This window comes from Eupeodes corollae, chromosome 1 (assembly GCF_945859685.1).
Source record: "Eupeodes corollae chromosome 1, idEupCoro1.1, whole genome shotgun sequence".
Classification (NCBI taxonomy): Eukaryota; Metazoa; Arthropoda; class Insecta; order Diptera; family Syrphidae; genus Eupeodes; species Eupeodes corollae.
The window spans coordinates 104,592,018-104,610,410 of record NC_079147.1 but is presented as its reverse complement, the minus strand read 5'-3'; the positions used below and the strand labels follow the sequence as shown (position 1 = coordinate 104,610,410).

Sequence of the window (18,393 nt, the reverse complement as noted above, 5' to 3'; positions counted from 1 at the left end):
TCTGCACGACACTGACGACAGTCAGACGTTTATGAAGGTAGGTTCTGCAGTTCGACTAGGTTTCATAGACACACCATTATAAAGACCGGAATCTTTCGTACGTTTTACCTTCTAACACCCATTTGTTTACATTGTTGTATTTATTTGTTTTGACAGATGTTTTTTTTATTAAAATAGATGTGGTGAGAATTTGACGTCTACGACGAATTGTTTTGAATAATCATACTAAGGAATCCCGAAATGTTTTGTAGAAAATGACAAATTTGATATCGTGAGTTCGAATTGGTTATGTTTTCATCACTACTACTCTTTCTATGTATGTATATATGTACATATATACAAAATGTTAAATATAAGAATATTAAACTAATAATATTATATATTAGAAACAAAAAATATTTTTTCTTTTATAAGTTAATCATGTTTTGACATTTTTGGAACGATTCATCAATAATTTGGTTATGATTTGTATTTGGTATTTTGGTTTACCTTTTACATTGAGTTATGTCATTGAAAAACTTTTTGAATTTGCACTGGGACTTTTTTACAAATGTTTTATTAAAAGCAATAACATCATGGTAAGCGAATAATTCTTAATTCGATTCAGTGAATAAAGTTAATGGTAATAATCATGAGCCTAGTGCCCAGTTTAGCTCAAGAGCATACATACATAAAAATACAAAATTGTAAACCTTTAGAAGTCTATTACAAAAAATCTTTATACCTTTTAATAATATAAAATTACACTTAGTTTATTTAGCTTTTTGTGAGCTTATATGGTAGTTAATTCAAACAATTTATAATAGTATAAAACTAAGAAATTGTATTATTCAAAAAGTTAATAACACTTAAATCTTTTAAAAGATGATTTTGGCCAAAAAGCTGGTCGTATTAACAGCTGGACCATAATTGGTAATTTCATCAACAATCTGAATCTGAAATTATATAAAAGTACGTTTTGAAATAATTTCTTTTTTCACACAGGAATCAAAAAAAAAACATTTACCTTTATTATCATAGAAGTATATAATATTACAAAAGTATATAATATTAAAAAGACCTTAACTTACTTCTCTTATTCGTCTATTAAATCGAAAAATACAGCAAATGCAGCTAAAAAATAAATTTTGGGAAAAAAATATTTGCATTTTCCGCACTAAAATATAATTTATTCAGGAGGTATGCATTGGGTGCGTTAATCGATTTTTTGATTTTGGGTGTTCGGTTTCCCCTGTAGGCCTATGGCACCCATCCTGGAATAAAAAAATAATTAAAGTTTGTTTCAATGGAATTAAAAACAATCCCTTCCTATGGAATAAAAAACAATCTCTTCCTATAGAATTATTTCTATACCTATTTTAATCTTACAAAAAATGCTAACTCTAACACCTGTTAAAAGTAAACTACTTATGCGGAAAATTGTACTATTGTGTGTCTAAAGGTGTGTAACACACAATACCTTATTCCTAAAATTTTGCTTGCTAAAATCCCTATTCCAAAATTTGAGCTCAAAAAGAACTCTAACTCTAACATAAAGTTTTAAATAAAAGTTTTGCGGTAAGTTGCTACACCAAACAAAGCTATATTTTGGATTTAAACCATCAAGAAATCAAATATATTGCAAGACTGATCTTCTAGATCGCGAACGTATTGAACGAAGTTTGATGGTGAAGCCAGAAGGTTGCAGTTATCAAACTGCTTGAAGCTGGTAAAAACTAAGTTCACTGCGGAATCCGAATTATTAAAAATTGGCAATGGGATTTCGCAAGTGTGCTTTTCATAACATTTGCGATACAGCTAACCACAAACATACTCAAAACTATGTTCCCTAAAAAATAGATGTATCAGCATCTTTTGAGTAAGAGATGCTAGCCTGTCTATTAGAATTTTGGTTGAAAAAACCGTCTAACTGAACAAAATCTAACTCCTCGCAGTTTCCATATCTAACTACTTTTAAATATTTTAATCCCCATAACTGCTGAAATATACTAATATAATATATATATATATATATATATAATATATAATATAATAAAAACTAAGCTCTGTTATTCTCCTATTGTTTCCCCCTGAGCTCCTAACATTGCCAAAAAAAATGCTCGAAACAGTCCTGATTTAAATGCCTAGTAAGTACATATTTAAAATTGCGAGTTTTAAGCTGCTCCCACAAAGAAATGAGGGATGCTATGTTGAACAGCCATCCCTTAACAAACGAAAATTTGATTGTAAGGTTTTAGCCATCAGAACCTATAACATTTATTGATTTCAATAATTTCTTTGCGTCCTGCAGAAATCTAAATTGGTCTTCTCCACAACAAAATTTTGATTGATACTTGTTTCCGTAAAAACGAGTGGAAGAATTGAAAATATCAAATAAGTCATTGAAGAAAAAAACCAATTCTGCAGTCCCTTTATACTGTCAGAGTCTGTTCCTGAACTAAATAAAGCACTAAGTGCTGAACCTAAAGTATGGGTAGCAAATCGAACTTTCATTCGCTGAAAGGTGTTTGGATTTACATGTTCACTAGTAAGCTTGGGTGCACATCGCGGGATGATCTTGGAATCGATGTTATAAAATCTAACAATATCGTTCAAAGAGGCTCTTGACGATGTTCCTAAAGCGAAGAACGATATATAATTTTTTTTAAATGCAATTTCTTGCACTTTTAACCAAATGTGGGACATCGAAGAAGGCAAATATTTGTTGATTATCTCTGCCCTCTTGTTTAACTTCAAAATACGGCTTATTTGTAGTAACACCAAGCTCGCGGTGAAGTCCGCGGAAATTTGCTCTTTGGTCAGAAGCTAGATGATTTGGTACAAAGCCAATCTTCTGAAGTGCGTATATGGAATTTAACAACAGCAGTTTTAGCATTACTGACGGGCAAGTGGATCTTACAAAATAATATGCAATCGGGTGCGTCCACCTTTTTGCAATATCCTGAGCCATAATTACTAAGACGTTGTTAGCAGGCCAATTGGTTCTGTGTAGTTCAGATCCATAATCCTCAAATCCTATTATCTTATCGCATTTTCTACAATAATCAAAATCCGTCTTTAAAGACATTTCGTCCATGGAGTTAGATCAAGTCCTAATAAAGCTATGCCCCATTTGTGTTCTAGGCTCTTTGTATTAAAATCAATATTGCCTGGGTGATTAGGCCAATGAGAAATAAAAAAATAAAGGGTTTTTTTCATACGACAATCCTAACGTTTCTCTCATCAACCTATATGTTACTGAGCAAGTAAATTTAATTGAGTGGGCCAATTGTTTCATTTCATTAGAATATCTAAAGCCTTTTGGCGAAGTTGTTGAATTTTTCCTACAATTATAAACTATGGTGCACAAACCATCTGACAAACTTTCCTTTAATTCATCTTCAAATTTTTTGTTTAAATCCTGATGACCTAATTTTAAATTTCTGTTCTATTCCTCTAGTAACGTGATGTATTTTTCTTGTTCCCTATTTTTTTCCTTAAGCTCCCTATTTCTTTGTTCTACAGCTATAATATTGCTCTGAGTAATTTTCAATTTTAGTGTTAAAGACTTTTTTTTGGGAGTTCCCTTTCTCAAAAAATGTGGTGTTTCGGTGCATGCATCTCTTAGCTTCTTTATTCTTCGGTTTGCATATATTGTTCTTCTTCTTGTACTACTTTTTCTTCTTTTACTTTTTCTTCTTTTAATTCTTCTTTTCTTACTTCTTCTTCCTCTTCTTCTTCTACTTCCTCTTCTTCTACTTTTACTTCTTCTACTTCTACTTCATCTTCTTCTTGCACTACCACATTTTCTTCAATCCCTATTTCTTCATTTTCTTGGGATATAATACCTGCACCTACTTCTTCCAATCCAGCCGTTTTTTAAATAATAACTATGCTTTCAATTTTTACACACCTGATGTTTGAATTTCAAGTTCCATTCCGGTAGCTTCTTGAAAATTCATTATGTCCGGAAGTGCAGTTCGAATCAGCCGATTTCTTTTCCAATTTGAAAACATCACATTTGAAAATTTTCCAATTTGAAAACATCACATTTGAAAAGTGATGATCTCAAACTTTATGCTCTTTCAAGAACTCAGACACCCAGACATTGCCGCCATATTGCCCTGCTATTTATAAAAAGAAATAAAACAAATTATCAAATAAAAAAAAAATTAGGAAAAATGCTGAAAAATGATTGATAGGAAAATACGAACATTGGAACTCACTTGGACGTGGACCAAATGAGTTCCAATGTTCGTATTTTCCTATCAAAAATGTTTAAAAATGCAAACATTGGAACTGATTTGGTAGTGTCCTTGGTACAATAATGTACCTACAGGAATGGTTTATACCTTCCTGGAATCGTGGAAGTGTGAGTAAGAATAATGCATTCACACTTTTTTGTAAAAATCTAAAAAACTTATGAGAACACGTTCAAGTGAGTTCCAATGTGATGCAGCAATTATTTTAAATCAGGATACCATATTGTGTCTACTTACTTTTCAATTGGAGCGCGGAACGTGTGGCTGAATGAAGAACAGCCCATTACACATCGGGAGAGTTTTTCTTATCCATATTAATAAATTATATTGTATTACTATAAATATCGATTTTAATTAGAATATAATATTAATACTGCTTTGGGCAATAATCAACAAAGAAAGGGAATTAAAGTGCTAGTAAATTCTGTAAATTAAGTTTTCAAAAAAACAATTTTAGCTTAATGATATAATTTTTTAAATAAAGAAATACAAAAACGAATTTTGCTATTCGAGAGATTTAGAAAATCAAAATTTTTGTTGACGTTTTCAAACTCACCTCGACGAAATAAATAGTAATTTTATGTGTGATGTTAAGGTGTTGTCACACTTTTATCAATTTTTTTTAGTTGACAAAATTAACTTATAGTAAAATTGTTAAAACTAAAGCTAGCATCACACTACCAGTGAATTCACTGACCACTGACAGGCAGTGACGTCACAAAAACTGACGTGGTTTTAACGCCAGTGAAGCAATTGCTTGTCAGTGGTCAGTTGAGCAAAAAAGGTTATCACACTTACTGACAGGCCCGTGCCAATGTGTCCCAAAACTCACTGACACCTGATGCTAGTCAATGAATTTTTTTCCGAGTCGATCAGTGAACTGACGCCTTAAAAACTGACTATCACACTACACAGACACATGATTCACTGGCACATAACACTGGCAAGTGGCGTCAGTGAAATTTACATGAAATTGGGTCAGCTCAGCACTGAATATCAACAGCCAGTGGCTGTCAGTTTCTTGTTTTTGTTTATATTATGTTGTCAGTGGTCTTGTCTGGACGCATAAATAAATTAAGTCAAAAAGAAAAATTATATCTTTTTTAAACGGAGGAACACTGTAGCTGCGTTAAAAATGTTGGAAGAAGAATTGTTCGAGATGGCAGAAACTGCAACGATGGTTTATTTGGCGTGGTGTGTGTTGGAAAGCATCAGCGACGATGATGACGACAGGGGAAAACCGCGTAGTACTTGGCAGAAGAAATGGTTAAATCGCAGGGAAAGGGAAGGGTTTTGTGCCAAGCTGCTCATGGAATTACGGGAAGAAGAGCCGGAACTATATCGGAATGTAATGCGCATGTCGAGCAAACAGTTCGATTATTTGCTCAATTTAGTGAAGCCACATTTTGCAATAGCCGATACAAAATTAAGGCAAAGTATTTCAGCGGAAGCACGACTCGCACTCACTCTGCGTTACTTGGCCACCGGCGAGAGTTTTAATTCCCTGCGACTGCTTTTCCGAATAGCGCTACCAACTATTTCTGCCATTATTCCAGAAGTCCTAGACGCCATTAACAAGATTCTTGTGGGTGATTTTTTTAAGGTTTGTTTCAATAATGATTTGTCAATAATTTGGCGATTGGCGATACAAATTGATGAATAATAACTTTCCTTGTCGTTTAAATAGAAGCCTTTTCCAAAAAATGAAGTCGAGTGGGAGGCGGTGGCAAAGCAGTTCTGGGACAAATGGCAGTTTCCTCATTGTATTGGTGCTGTGGACGGAAAGCATGTGGTTATAAACGCACCACCTAACGCTGGAAGTATTTATTACAACTACAAAGGTACGCTCGGTGCATTCATCAAAAGATAGATTCAAAAATACTTATTTTTTTTTATCTATAGGCACGCATAGCATTGTGTTGATGGGAATAGCGGATGCGGAGTACAAATTTTTGTACGTTGACGTCGGTCGAAACGGACGCTTTTCTGATGGTGGTGTTTTCACCCGCTGCTCATTCAGCCAAGACCTAAATAGGAATGACACGTCTCCTGCTCAAATATCCACTTATGGTTCATAGCCCTCTCACGCTTAGCCCGCTTCTTGGCTTTAATGGATGCTACGGAATCAGTCACGTTATTGCCTCCACTCATTTTATATAGATACTGACAGGATTTCCAACACTGACAGCACATGAAATTACATGGGTTGTCAGTGATGGGACACTATGCTAGGTTAGTTCGATCGAAAATCTGAACTTGAGATAGAGTTGCGCAAAACAGTTCCAGTACCGGAACGGACATGGAACGATTCTTTTTCTCGTCGGAACTAGTTAATGGAACCATGTCCGCGGAACTATTAAAGTTTTTCGAATTATGTTTGTTCATTGGTCTTATTGCTCCCACTAAAGTATGAAAGACTTTCACATTTGTAAATAACTATAAAAGTCCTATCTTATTATTATTATTATTTTTTGTTATCAATCACACCCAAAAATTGCTGTGGGATCTTAGTCTCTAAGTTTAATTACAAAATCACAAGTATTAAACATAATACAAATAATATAATTTACATGTTGCTGCTTATGAAAAGCAACTGGGATACTTTTTTGGAAGATAGCCTATTTCGCCTATCCTTTTGGATTAATCTGGCTTTTGAAAATATGAGTTCACAAGGAACAGATGTCGCAACCAAATTGAGCCTTTTTAGTATATATTTGTACAAAATCGGATAGACGAATTTTCTCTCATTCCAATAATTTAAAGGGTTTTGAGTATCTCTGCTGATAAGAGGCTCTTTGATATATGTAGCTATCGAGCTCAACTATACCGGCAGCTACTGTATTTTGTGGAACTAAATTTGCCACTTCGACGACAAAATCATCCCAAATAGATGGTGGTTAAGCATTGAAAAGTGCTGCTCTTGAAGTTGATGGAACCGCTTCTTCCTGAACAGACACATTTCCCCTATTTTGAGGGTGGTTTCCAACTTTAACCTTCCGATACCAAGACCCCACTACTTTTTTATAAAACCTCAAAAGAATACTTTTCTCAGTTTCTTTTAATGTAAATTCTCGATCTTTAATATAATTATAATAATTGATTTTCAGTTTCATTACTGTTTTTTTATAAAAGGTGATGGGACCATGCACAACAGCAAATGTAATTCACTAAGGCAAATAAGCCTTGCCTTCGGAAGGTTAAGCCTTAAGCTATCAAAGGCTGCTTTAAAATTGGTTGCCTCTCGGAAACCTTTGCTTTTAAATCTGGGATCCAAAATTGTTGCTTCAGCATATAAATGATTTTTTCCAGATTATTAAATCGTTTTTCGTGTCTGTTCATTAAGTGTATGTAAAAGCTTCCGAAAACAACTTGGTGTTTGGTGTTCTTGGGCAAGAGTTTCAGTTTTTGTCAGATGGCGTCTCAAAAGTTTGCAATAAACAATAACTTTTGAAAGGCTTACATTTTTTTTTTTGATATTTCAACCGTAATATCACAAAATACTTTTAAGATGGGAACCACTAAGTCTATAACATTCCAATCTTCAGGCTTTAATGATACATCATTCTTTGCTATTGCTAGTGTAGCAATAACTGCATTTTTATTTTTAAAATTCGATCCAGAATATCTTATGTGGAATTCCATCTTGTTGGGACATCTTGCTTCAGCTTTAAGACCGGCAAATTTATTTGCTTCTGCATTTCAGTTAGCTTATTTGCGAACTTCTTTTAAAAAATTCTACTATGCACTTTACTTTTTGAACTTTTTCTGAAATGTCAAGTCCAGCTTGAACAGTTAAATTTAGCAAGTGTGCGAAGCACCTAATGGATCGCCAATCATCTAGCTCGATCGCCAACATAATATTTGGAGCATTGTCGCTAACAACAGCCCCAATTTTTCGTGCAATGTTCCACCTAGCAACCTGTTCTTTTAGAAAAGTGCATACATTTGCACTTGTATGCCTTTCTCCGTATTCTATGCAACCAAATAAGCTGAAACATAGTTTTGCCTCTTTTATGCTAATGTCGTCTGAACTTCTCGCTTAAGTTTGAGGCAGAAGTGTTTCGGATAGGGCCTTTCTTGTCGGTAAACTATATGACGGGCATAAAAGAGCAACGAATTTCCCAAACTCTGGTTTTTCTACTAGGCGTAGAGGGTGATATTCTTTTGCAATCATGGTTATGAGTTGATTGTCAATTTTTTGATTTTTTTTGTTGAGATATAGGTCTTGTACTATTGGCAAAAGCTGATATTTTTTTGCTGAACATCTGTGTCGATAATGACAGCTACGCCTCCAGTATCCTCTGGTGTTGAATATGATACAGTTAATGTTATGTCATGGCGCTCAATAGGGTTTGTTGAAAATCCTACGTGCTTTCTTTTAAGGTGCCTATTTAAATTTCCCAAGCTCCCTGAAAAAAAAAAAAAACAATTATCCCTGAGCAATACTTGCACTTTGCTTTCTGGTGCTGAATTTCAGTAAAGTGATTCCAAAGGAAACTTGTTTTCCTTCTGCGCATGGCCATTTCAAAAAGATTGTTTGATTCAAGGCTATAAAGTGGTAAAGTATGAAGTATTCGTAAAATAATGAAATAACATTTTTTTTAAGTTATTACTGTATGTACATATGCCCACGGGATTTTAAGATTTCAGCGGCATTTTATAGTATCAACTCATGGACTTATTGTCAAAGTTACAAATACAAAAATGTAAATAAACGGGTTTTGGGGAGTGAAACGCACGAAAGATCTTAAATGGAATATTTTTGGTAACAATATCATTCCAAGAATCTGTTGACGCTGTGCCTGAGGATAGGTATAACATTTTATTAAAAGGCAATTTATTGGACTTTTAATGAAATGTGGGGCATCAAGAAGCAAAACATCTTTTGGTTCTTTTTCCCATTTTGTTCAACTCAAAAATACGGCTCGTTTAAATAACACCAAATTCGCGGTGAAATCCACTAAATTTGGTCAGAAACCAGATGAATTGGTACAAAGCCAATCTTCTGAAGTGCGTATATGGATTTAGGAAGAGCATTTTTAGCATTACTGACGGACAAGTAGATCTTACAAAATAATATGCAATCGGGTGCGTCCACTTTGCAATACTATGGTCCATAATAACTAAGACGTTGTTAGAAGGCCAATTGGTTTTGTGTTTTTCAGATCCATAATCCTCAAATTCTGTTATCTTGTCGCGTTTCCAACAATAATCCAAATGCGTCATTAAAGACGCATTTGGATTTGGAACAAGTCCTAAACAAGTCATTAGTAACCTGACTCATTTTAAGTTTTAAGCTCTTTGCATTGAAATCAATATTGCCTCGTTGATTAGGCCAATGAGAAATAAAAGAATGAGGGGTTTCGTCTCTCTCATCAACCTATTTGTTACTGAGGAGCTAAATTTAATTGAGATTTATAATCGTTTCATTTCATTGGAATATCTTAATTTCTCAATTAGTAATTTTAAATTTCTGTTCTGTTCCTTTAGTTACGTGATATATTTTTCTTTTCCCCAATTTTTTTCCTCAAGCTCCCTATTTCTTTGTTCTACAGCTATAATATTGCTCTGAGCAATTTTCAATTTGAGTTTTAATGAATCTTTTTTGAGAGTTCCGTTTCTTAAAAAATGAGTTGTTTCGGTGCATGCATCACTTACCCACAAAATTAATATGCGTTATTCGGTTTGCATAATTCTTCTTTTCCTACTTCTTCTTCCACTACCACATTTTCTCAGTTATGTTATGTGTGATGTTGAGGTGTTGTCACACTTTTATAATTTGTTTTATTTGAAAAACTTAACTTATAGTGAAATAGTTAAAACTTGTTTTCTGTTTTGTAATTATCAAAATACTTTTATAAAATAGTCATCTTTTTAAATTTGATAAGATAATTTTTGGAATGTATAATTTAACTCTATTAGTCTTTGTATTACATTTAAATTAAAAAAAAAAACAATGTTGTTGTAAAAATTAACGAACCGAATTTAGGAAGAATCTTTAAGTTAGGAAGTATGATCCGTTGGCGGACTGATTGTCCGCAAACTCAATAAGAAAAGAAGGTAATCAAAAACGTAATCGAATTATAATTTAATAAAATAGGTAGCCGACGTGCACGAGTAGTACCTATTTGTGATTAATTAAAATAAAAGACAATTGTTTGACGCGAATAGGTTTGTTCGTTAATTTCCTCACAGACAGCAAAAGCAGTGCTGTCGCCCGATAGCTCAGTTTTGGGGTGGGTTTAATTAATTGGGGACAAGGCAACTTTTACTAAGCGGAATGATTTAAATCTTATCAAATTAATTTGATTTTAGACGGTGAATAGAATGTTCTAGAAATTTATAAAAAATTTAAAAGAAAAAAGAGGCTGGGTTGCGACCCACACTGAATAGCATTACATGTTGTATTTTTTTTTAATAATCAAATTTTCATTAAAACAACTTCGTTTAATATGAAATTTAATTTATTTGCAGACGAGATATTTGAGACTCAAAGATTGTTTGTTAGAGTCTTGCAATAAAAAAACTTTTGGTGTGTTAACTATAGCCGAGGTTTATACAAAATGTACTAACCAAATATCAGTCTTTACGATATCGCCTATAACGAATTATCGTTTATAACGAACTATTTTAAATGAAATATTTAAAAATGTATCGCTTATAACGATCATATAAAAAAAAAATAAGTAGGCATTGGAAATTTCGCGCATTTAAAATGATAAATTATGGGAATTCCCTTTTTTTGTTGTGTTTATGCTCGAATTTCTGTTTCTGAGAGGAACTGGACAATGAAATGACACCTAATAAAACATTGAAATTCAAGGGCGAAAAATGCGTTGGAGGTAAAATGTCAAAGGAACGAATAACGGTAAGTAGGAGCTAATATTTGATATTTATTGCTTAAAAAAAACAGCTGTACATCAAGAATGACTTATAAATAGTACAGGGTATACCTAATACAATATTCATCAGGGATAATGCAAGTATGCAAACACTATGTTTAAAACAATTGTAGCAAACTATTAGTAATTTATTCAATAACAATCAATTAAAAACAAAATTAAAAACTAAAGTCAAAAGAAGAAGAAATTGCAATAACTTCAAAAAAGTTACCTCAGTTCAAATTTGAGAAATATTCAAAACAAAGTTGATGAAACTTTCTATGTTCGATTCCAGACCTCATGTGACTGGAAGATTATTCCACAGTCTGATAGCATAAACGAAAAATTGCCTCAGTGATGTCAAACATGTAAACCTGGGGAGCGCAAGAAGGTGAAACGATTTGAAGAGCAAAAATCAAGCTTATTAAACAAATAATTTGGAGTCTTGTTAAAAATTAGTTTGAAGAGAAGCAAACAACACCGATATTTAAAAAGAGATTAAACGTGATCGTATCTTCGGAGGTTGAAAACAAACCGAGCAATGGTATTGAATGCTACCTTTAGCTTACGAAGAGAGTTGGAGTCAGGATCTGCAAATATCTCACACCCATACGTTAATATTGGTATGATAAGTGATATGACCAGCTTTAATTTAACTTGAGTAGGCAGAATTGATCTAGTAATGGACAGTCCTCGGAGTGAAGCATACATTTTGGAGATAAAAGTATAGATATGGGTGTCCCACGTTAGCCTACTGTTGAAAGTCGATTTGGCAGGCGTTCAAGTAAAGGGGTGGAAAATTTACAAGGTGGGGTTTATTTTTCAATATTGGTTTATGTGTCCGTCATTTAAATATGTGTTCGGATCAATCAGAACATTACATTCCTGCATTGAAATATCAAAATTGAAAGGCTCATTGGTGTATTTTCTATGTTGATTTTCCATCTCGTCATTTATTTTGTCAAAATTTTTGATGTCATTATGAGCGATGTCAAAAATATCGTCACACAACATAAAACATTTTTCAGTATCATTTCTTATTGGCTGTTCCAAACTTTCTTTGCCATATCATTACAAACATAAAGATTTGTATCAATTTCCCTCTCAATATCTTCTTGATTTTGGTCATAATTATTATTTTTTTCACACATACCATTAATTATCATACTAATAATGTATGTTTGTTTGTTACGCTTTCACGCAAAAACTACTTAACCAATCACCATGAAACTTTGCACATACACTCTTGAAGGTATTAGAAGTAACATAGGATACTTTTTATTAAAAACAAAATTAAAAAAATTAACGAAAAATAAGAAAATTGATTGTCAAAATATCGTCAAATTTAGCTACGTCAACGCCATCTAGCATCATAGTAATGAAGTTTTAACCTTGAATACTGTAATACCAACCCACTGTATTACCGACGGTGACGACAATATCTAATTCAATATCTAATTCAATTGAATATAGTTTCAACTGTTTCTATTTTTTCTATATTTACCGTACATGTTACGAATTTTGAATGCTTTTGTCTGCGCATGTTGTTGCATCATGTTAGAGGTCCAATTAGCTTTAAAGAACTTAAAATTGTCAATCGTCAGGAATGTCAAACCTACCGAGAAGCATGTGAAGCTCGGCTGTTAGAAAATGACAATCATTGGGATGAAACTATGGAGGAAGCTGTACAATGCCGATCGCCAGATACAATCAGGGAACTTTACGCTACGCTTTTATCTTCTTGCGGTCTTTCTAACCCTCAAACTCTTTGGAATAAGTACAAAGAATACATGGCTGAAGATATTTTACATCAACTGCAGCAAGTACACACAGACATTACTTTCAATGAACATGTCTACAATAAAACGCTAATTATAATCGAAAACAAGGTTTTTACGATGGTTGGAAAAAAATTAGATGATTTTGGAATGTCCAGCCCTCAACGAGACAATGTGGATGATTTTGATAATGAAATTGCACGAGAGCTAGATTATGATTTCATAGCACTGCAACATCAAGTGTCAGAACTCAGAATTAGTCCCTCAATTACTTCCGAGCAAAATCATGTTTTCCATCAAGTTTTACGTAAAAAAGACTCCGGCAGTGGTGGACTCTTCTTTCTTTAGAATTCCGAATTATTTATTTTTTGTTACGGTGAAATATATTTTAACATTTGTTTTTGCATTTTAATAAGCATATATTAAGGTGTTGAAACTTCATTGTCTGTAGTAATTTTTAAAAATTGTTGAACTCAGCCAAGCAATAGAATTTAGTTATTATATTGACTCATTTCAATTACTATACCCTTACCATTTATCTCTCATACTTATTTAATTTCTCCACTGCGGGCGAAGCCGCGGGTAAAAAGCTAGTAGCTTATATAGGCATGTGGTAACTGAAAAATGTTTCGAAAAAAATCGAAAAAATAACATCGATTTGCGTGTGCGCTGTTGCTATGAACCTATCTAAAGGCAGTACTGAGAACACTTTATACTTTTCTAAATAATTAACCAAGAACCGTTTATTTATATAATTAACATGGTTAATTATATCATAATTAAAATCACCCATTAACAATATCGGTTTGTCTCGGGATATTTTGTGGATTATTTTTTGAAAACAAGCTTGAAATATTTGTCGTGTTGCCCGCGGAGACTTATATCCACTTATAAAGTAATATTTAATGATTTTTATTGCGAATAATTGTACGTACCTATTTTCACTATAATAATCTTCTAAGTTTAATATCGCAAATGGAATATTTTTGTTTACATACCAAACAAGGCCGCGGTTTTTCGTTTTACTGCAACGATCAATTCTCAATGCAATTTCGTACTCAATATCTATTACATTTGTGTGAGTTGTAACTGTTTCGCTAAAAATCAAAACATCCGCCCGTAAATACCACTTTATCGCTCATAACACAATCTAGTGAAGTTTTGAGTGTACCAACATTCTTATATACACACATTATTCCTGATGTAATGCTTTTCCTAAAGGTGCAGTCAATAAAACTATTAACACCAGCTGAACCACTCAGAAATATTCTAAATGGCATATTCCCAGTTCTGCAGCACTTCAAAACGTGCAATACAACTTCCTTCTGCTTCGTGTTTAAATTATTCATCATATTCCGAAGGTCGGCGTCTAGTATTTTTTTCCAACATTTTTTTTCATTGCCTCCTTGCTCAAAAATGTCAATACGTTTCCTCGTTTTCGTCGTCATTTATCTCATTTTCTTTTTCGACTGCTTCTATGGCTTCATCACTTTTAATGGAAAACATGGCGTGATGCTTTAATATTAATTTTTTGTTGTTCTTATATATTTTCTCGTGTTCGTATTCTTCGAGTTCAATTCGCAGGGCACGAAAAGTAATATTTACTCTCGGTAATAATTTAGTTGATCTTTATTTAATTTATATCTTCTGTATCGAATAATCGCCGGTTTTTGTAAATACTATTATTGCAATCGTAATTTACACAATCACCTCCTTCATCGATGATTCCCTTGCTTTTGTGTGCTTTTTATAATTTGCTGTATAATCAACAAAGCTGATATTTTCAAGGCATAAAACTCTCTTGATATAGCTGTCAAATATAACTGCCAGATTGACTTCTTGAGTCCTTATCCATAGCTTAAAGTGCATTCATTTGTTTTTGTGACTCGAGTTTATAAATATTGATTTCCGGCTCTTTTTTTTAAGTAACATCGATAAAGCATGGTAAGATGCTTCTTGAGCAGACATCAAGTTAAAGTTTAAAAATATATTTGCAAGCCTACGAAGTTTTTCTTTAACAGTTTTGTTGCCTCTCACCTTTTCAAGTGGTTCTAAAATCATTGTTTTTGGCATAACAAAGTATGGTATATGAAATCTACATCGCTTTACCTTATAACAAGTTGGTGTGGTCTTGAAACTAATGGTATGGGTTGTTTTCGTCGTTTTCACACATCAAAAAACTAGCTCATCGAGTAATCTTTGGAGCATCTTTGAGCCATGGTAAAATGCTCATGTGGACTGCCTCGTTGTTGAAATTCTACACACTCAAAACTTGTTGCGATCTCGGATATAGGCAGTGCTACACAAAAATGAAAATAAAATTATAACAATAATTACATACATTTACAGAAAATTATGAAATAAATACGTTTCGGAACACCCAGTGTCCGACATCAACAAGCTGTCACAATCCACAGCAAAAGGAATGATGATAGTAAATATCCCAGCAACTAAATAAAATATTCTGAAGGGAACAAACAGACAAACCGACAGAACACCAAAGAACAGATACGATAAAACTACAAACAAATAACCTTTAAGACGAAAATCTACGTTAAACGATATTGGAGACGAGAAGGCGAACGAAAAATTTAACTCAAATAAATAACAACAAACGACGACAAGCTGCGGGTGAGGAATACGAAACTGACAGGACAGAAGTGGGATCTATTGGAAGGCCATTCTGGAATGCGCGAAGGGCTAGATTCACCACAGGAGAAGTTGAGGCGAAAAGTCAGGGCTGGCATGAGGCCAAAAAAGGAAACGATTCTTTGGTAGCTCAGTGAAAATTAGGAGAGTAGTTCGGAGAAAGGAGCCAGCTTTCTCCAGGAGTTTAGAGAAGGGCGAGAAAAGAAAACTGGGAAAAACTAAAAGCTTTCCCGAATAGGTAGCCAAGTTGGAAGCCACTGACGACGACGGCAAAAGGAAAGTAAGAGTGAAGAAGTGCGGCTTCTTTTAATCGTGTGGCATAAAAATAAATGAAATTAAAAAAGTAAAGTTCATAAAAGTTACGACGTTAAGTCGGACCAGTTTTTTTTTTATATATTAGTTTAAATAGTGAAATAAGTGCGGTATATATATAACTAGCTTCCAAAGATCCATACTCGAACTCCGAACTGACGGACAGGGTCCAGGCTGTGGATGGTATAATCTCTAAAATAAAATGATTAAACAGAAGATACGTTACAATTAACCTAAATCGAGAAATTAAAAGGCCCGAGATTCGGTGAAGTAGGCAACGGCTAGTCACCGTAGCATAACCGTTGATCGGTAGGCAGCGGTCAAAACGGTCAAGCCAAACAAAAAGGCCGTACATAAGTCTGTAGGAATAGAAATTAAATACGATCTTACATATTATTAAAAAAAAAGGTCTTATATACACTTCGCTTCAACTGAATAGACACACAAATTGTATAGGGTAAGTTGTTCATTTTTTCCTAATATTGAGCTTTAATGTATCGTTTGATGATGCTAACCGTTTGCTTTTGATGTTGAGAAAACGAATCAGAAAAAATAGTTCAAAAAGTACCGCTATTCATTTTCTTGCTCTCTTGCAAAGAGTTCCATATGGAAAAATGCAGTTTTTTTTGCGTCAACTGAATAGACACAAGATCATTCAAGGTCATTATCTTCATTGTTTTTGAGAGTTTTGAGGTGATTAGTATACTTAATCAAAAGTTGAAGTGTTCTTAGTGAAATTTATTCGTTTAATTAAAATTAAAAAAAAAAATGGGTAGATCAAAAGCTTTGAGTGGTATCGAAAGAGGTAAAATTGATTTCTTCAAAGAACAAGGACTGACCGGGCGTGCTATAGCTGCCAAAATTGATAGGAGTTTTAAGGTTGTTTATTCTTACCTAAGAAATAAAAGTTCGTACGGGAAAAACATGAAAGGAGGCAAGAAAACGGCAACAACAGCAGTTGATCGAAGAGCGATTTTGAGATGTGCTTCCAATTCGTGTGACTCTGCGGCAAAAATAAAACAAAAAGCTGGTGTTACAGCAAGTGTTTCAACAGTCCGCAGAGTAATAAATAGTGCGGATCATTTAAAACGGTTAAAACTTAAAAAAAAACCACCACTAAACGATCAACGAAAAGGTATTCGTTTAGAATTTTCGAGACTCCATATGAGTTGGAAAATTGAGTGGCGCAAAGTAGTTTTTTGTGATGAAAAAAAGTTCAACTTTGATGGCCCCGATGGTTTCAATTATTACTTTCATGATGTGAGGAAAGAAAAAAGATTTTTAGAGCGGCATCATAGTCGGGAAGGTGGAGTTATGGTATGGGGAGCAGTTACCTACTATGGGACTGTTGACCTTGAATTCCAAACGTCCAAAATGACTGCAGTTACATACAAAGGAATTTTGGAAAGAAATTTTCCAAAATTTTCGGATATTTTTGGACCCACTGACTGGAATTTTCAACAGGACAACGCCCCCATCCACACGGCGCGCATTGTCAAAAGTTGGATACAGGACCAAAATATTGAATTGCTTCAATGGCCGCCATACTCACCCGACCTGAACCTTATTGAAAATGTATGGGGGTGGTTGGTACGAAAAGTGTATCAGTCTGGCCGTCAGTTTGAGGACAGAGAATCCCTTACTGCAGCTATTAAATTAGCGTGGAGTGAAATTTCGCTGGACTATTTAAAGAGCCTATATGATTCCATGCCAGACCGTATTTACGAAGTTATTAAGAATAATGGTGGCAGTACCCACTACTAGAAATAAGCAATAAAAAAATATTAAAAGAAAAACTTGTTTCATTTCATTGCATAAGATTTTATTTACAATTTCAACAGTTGTGTCTATTCAGTTGACGCAAAAAAAAACTGCGTTTTTCTATATGCAACTCTTTGCAAGAGAGTAAAACAAAAATTAGCGGTACTTTTTGAATTATTCTTTATGATTTATTTTCTCAACATCAAAAGCAAATGGTAAGCATTATCAAATTATACATTATAGCTCAATGTTAGGAAAAAATGAACAACATACCCTTTACAATTTGTGTGTCTATTCAGTTGAAGCGAAGTGTATGTATAATATAGGCACAGGAGGAGAAACATATTTAAATTCAGCAAGAAGCAGACATTAATATTTTTAAGATTTATCATTTTTTGGCGTGATTAGTAATTAGTTATTTGTAGTTTTGTTATTAATTCAGTTCATGTGAAGAAATTAATTAAATAGGTTGTCCAACAATAAACAAAAATTTACAAAAACAAAAAAGTAGTAGGTACACCCACACGAAAAGTAAATAGTAATTTTTGGCGACGGGATCGAACCCGACTACTGGTAGAGAAATAGAGAAGGATGGTCAACTAGGATGTTTAAACGGACCCACGGAAGGGAGGGCGTGGACGATTATCGTGTTCTTTAAATAAAATTCCTTATATACACTGCCAATTACTAGGAAAAGGCCACATATTTTTCAACCGATTTTCGTTCTTTATACCTGCTGGAAATTTCGTACTAATAAAAATTTACTACATT

At 33.7% G+C, this 18,393-nt stretch overlaps 1 protein-coding gene across 1 annotated transcript; it reads left to right on the top strand.

Annotated features, from left to right (window-relative positions):
• Positions 1 to 5,376: 5,376 nt before the first annotated feature.
• On the top strand, positions 5,377 to 6,319 carry LOC129942350 (uncharacterized). Its single transcript, XM_056051228.1, has 3 exons — positions 5,377 to 5,844; positions 5,929 to 6,082; positions 6,144 to 6,319. Exons 1-3 carry the CDS (start codon positions 5,377 to 5,379, stop codon positions 6,317 to 6,319), a joined length of 798 nt encoding a protein of 265 aa, XP_055907203.1.
• The last annotated feature ends 12,074 nt before the right edge of the window (positions 6,320 to 18,393 follow it).

Excerpts from the sequence above, each read along its gene's own strand:
- LOC129942350 (XM_056051228.1), top strand. The coding sequence starts at position 5,377 with ATGTTGGAAGAAGAATTGTTCGAGATGGCAGAAACTGCAACGATGGTT. Across the intron at positions 5,845-5,928 it reads TTGTGGGTGATTTTTTTAAG|AAGCCTTTTCCAAAAAATGA; the intron begins GTTTGTTTCAAT and ends TCGTTTAAATAG. Across the intron at positions 6,083-6,143 it reads TATTTATTACAACTACAAAG|GCACGCATAGCATTGTGTTG; the intron begins GTACGCTCGGTG and ends TTTTATCTATAG.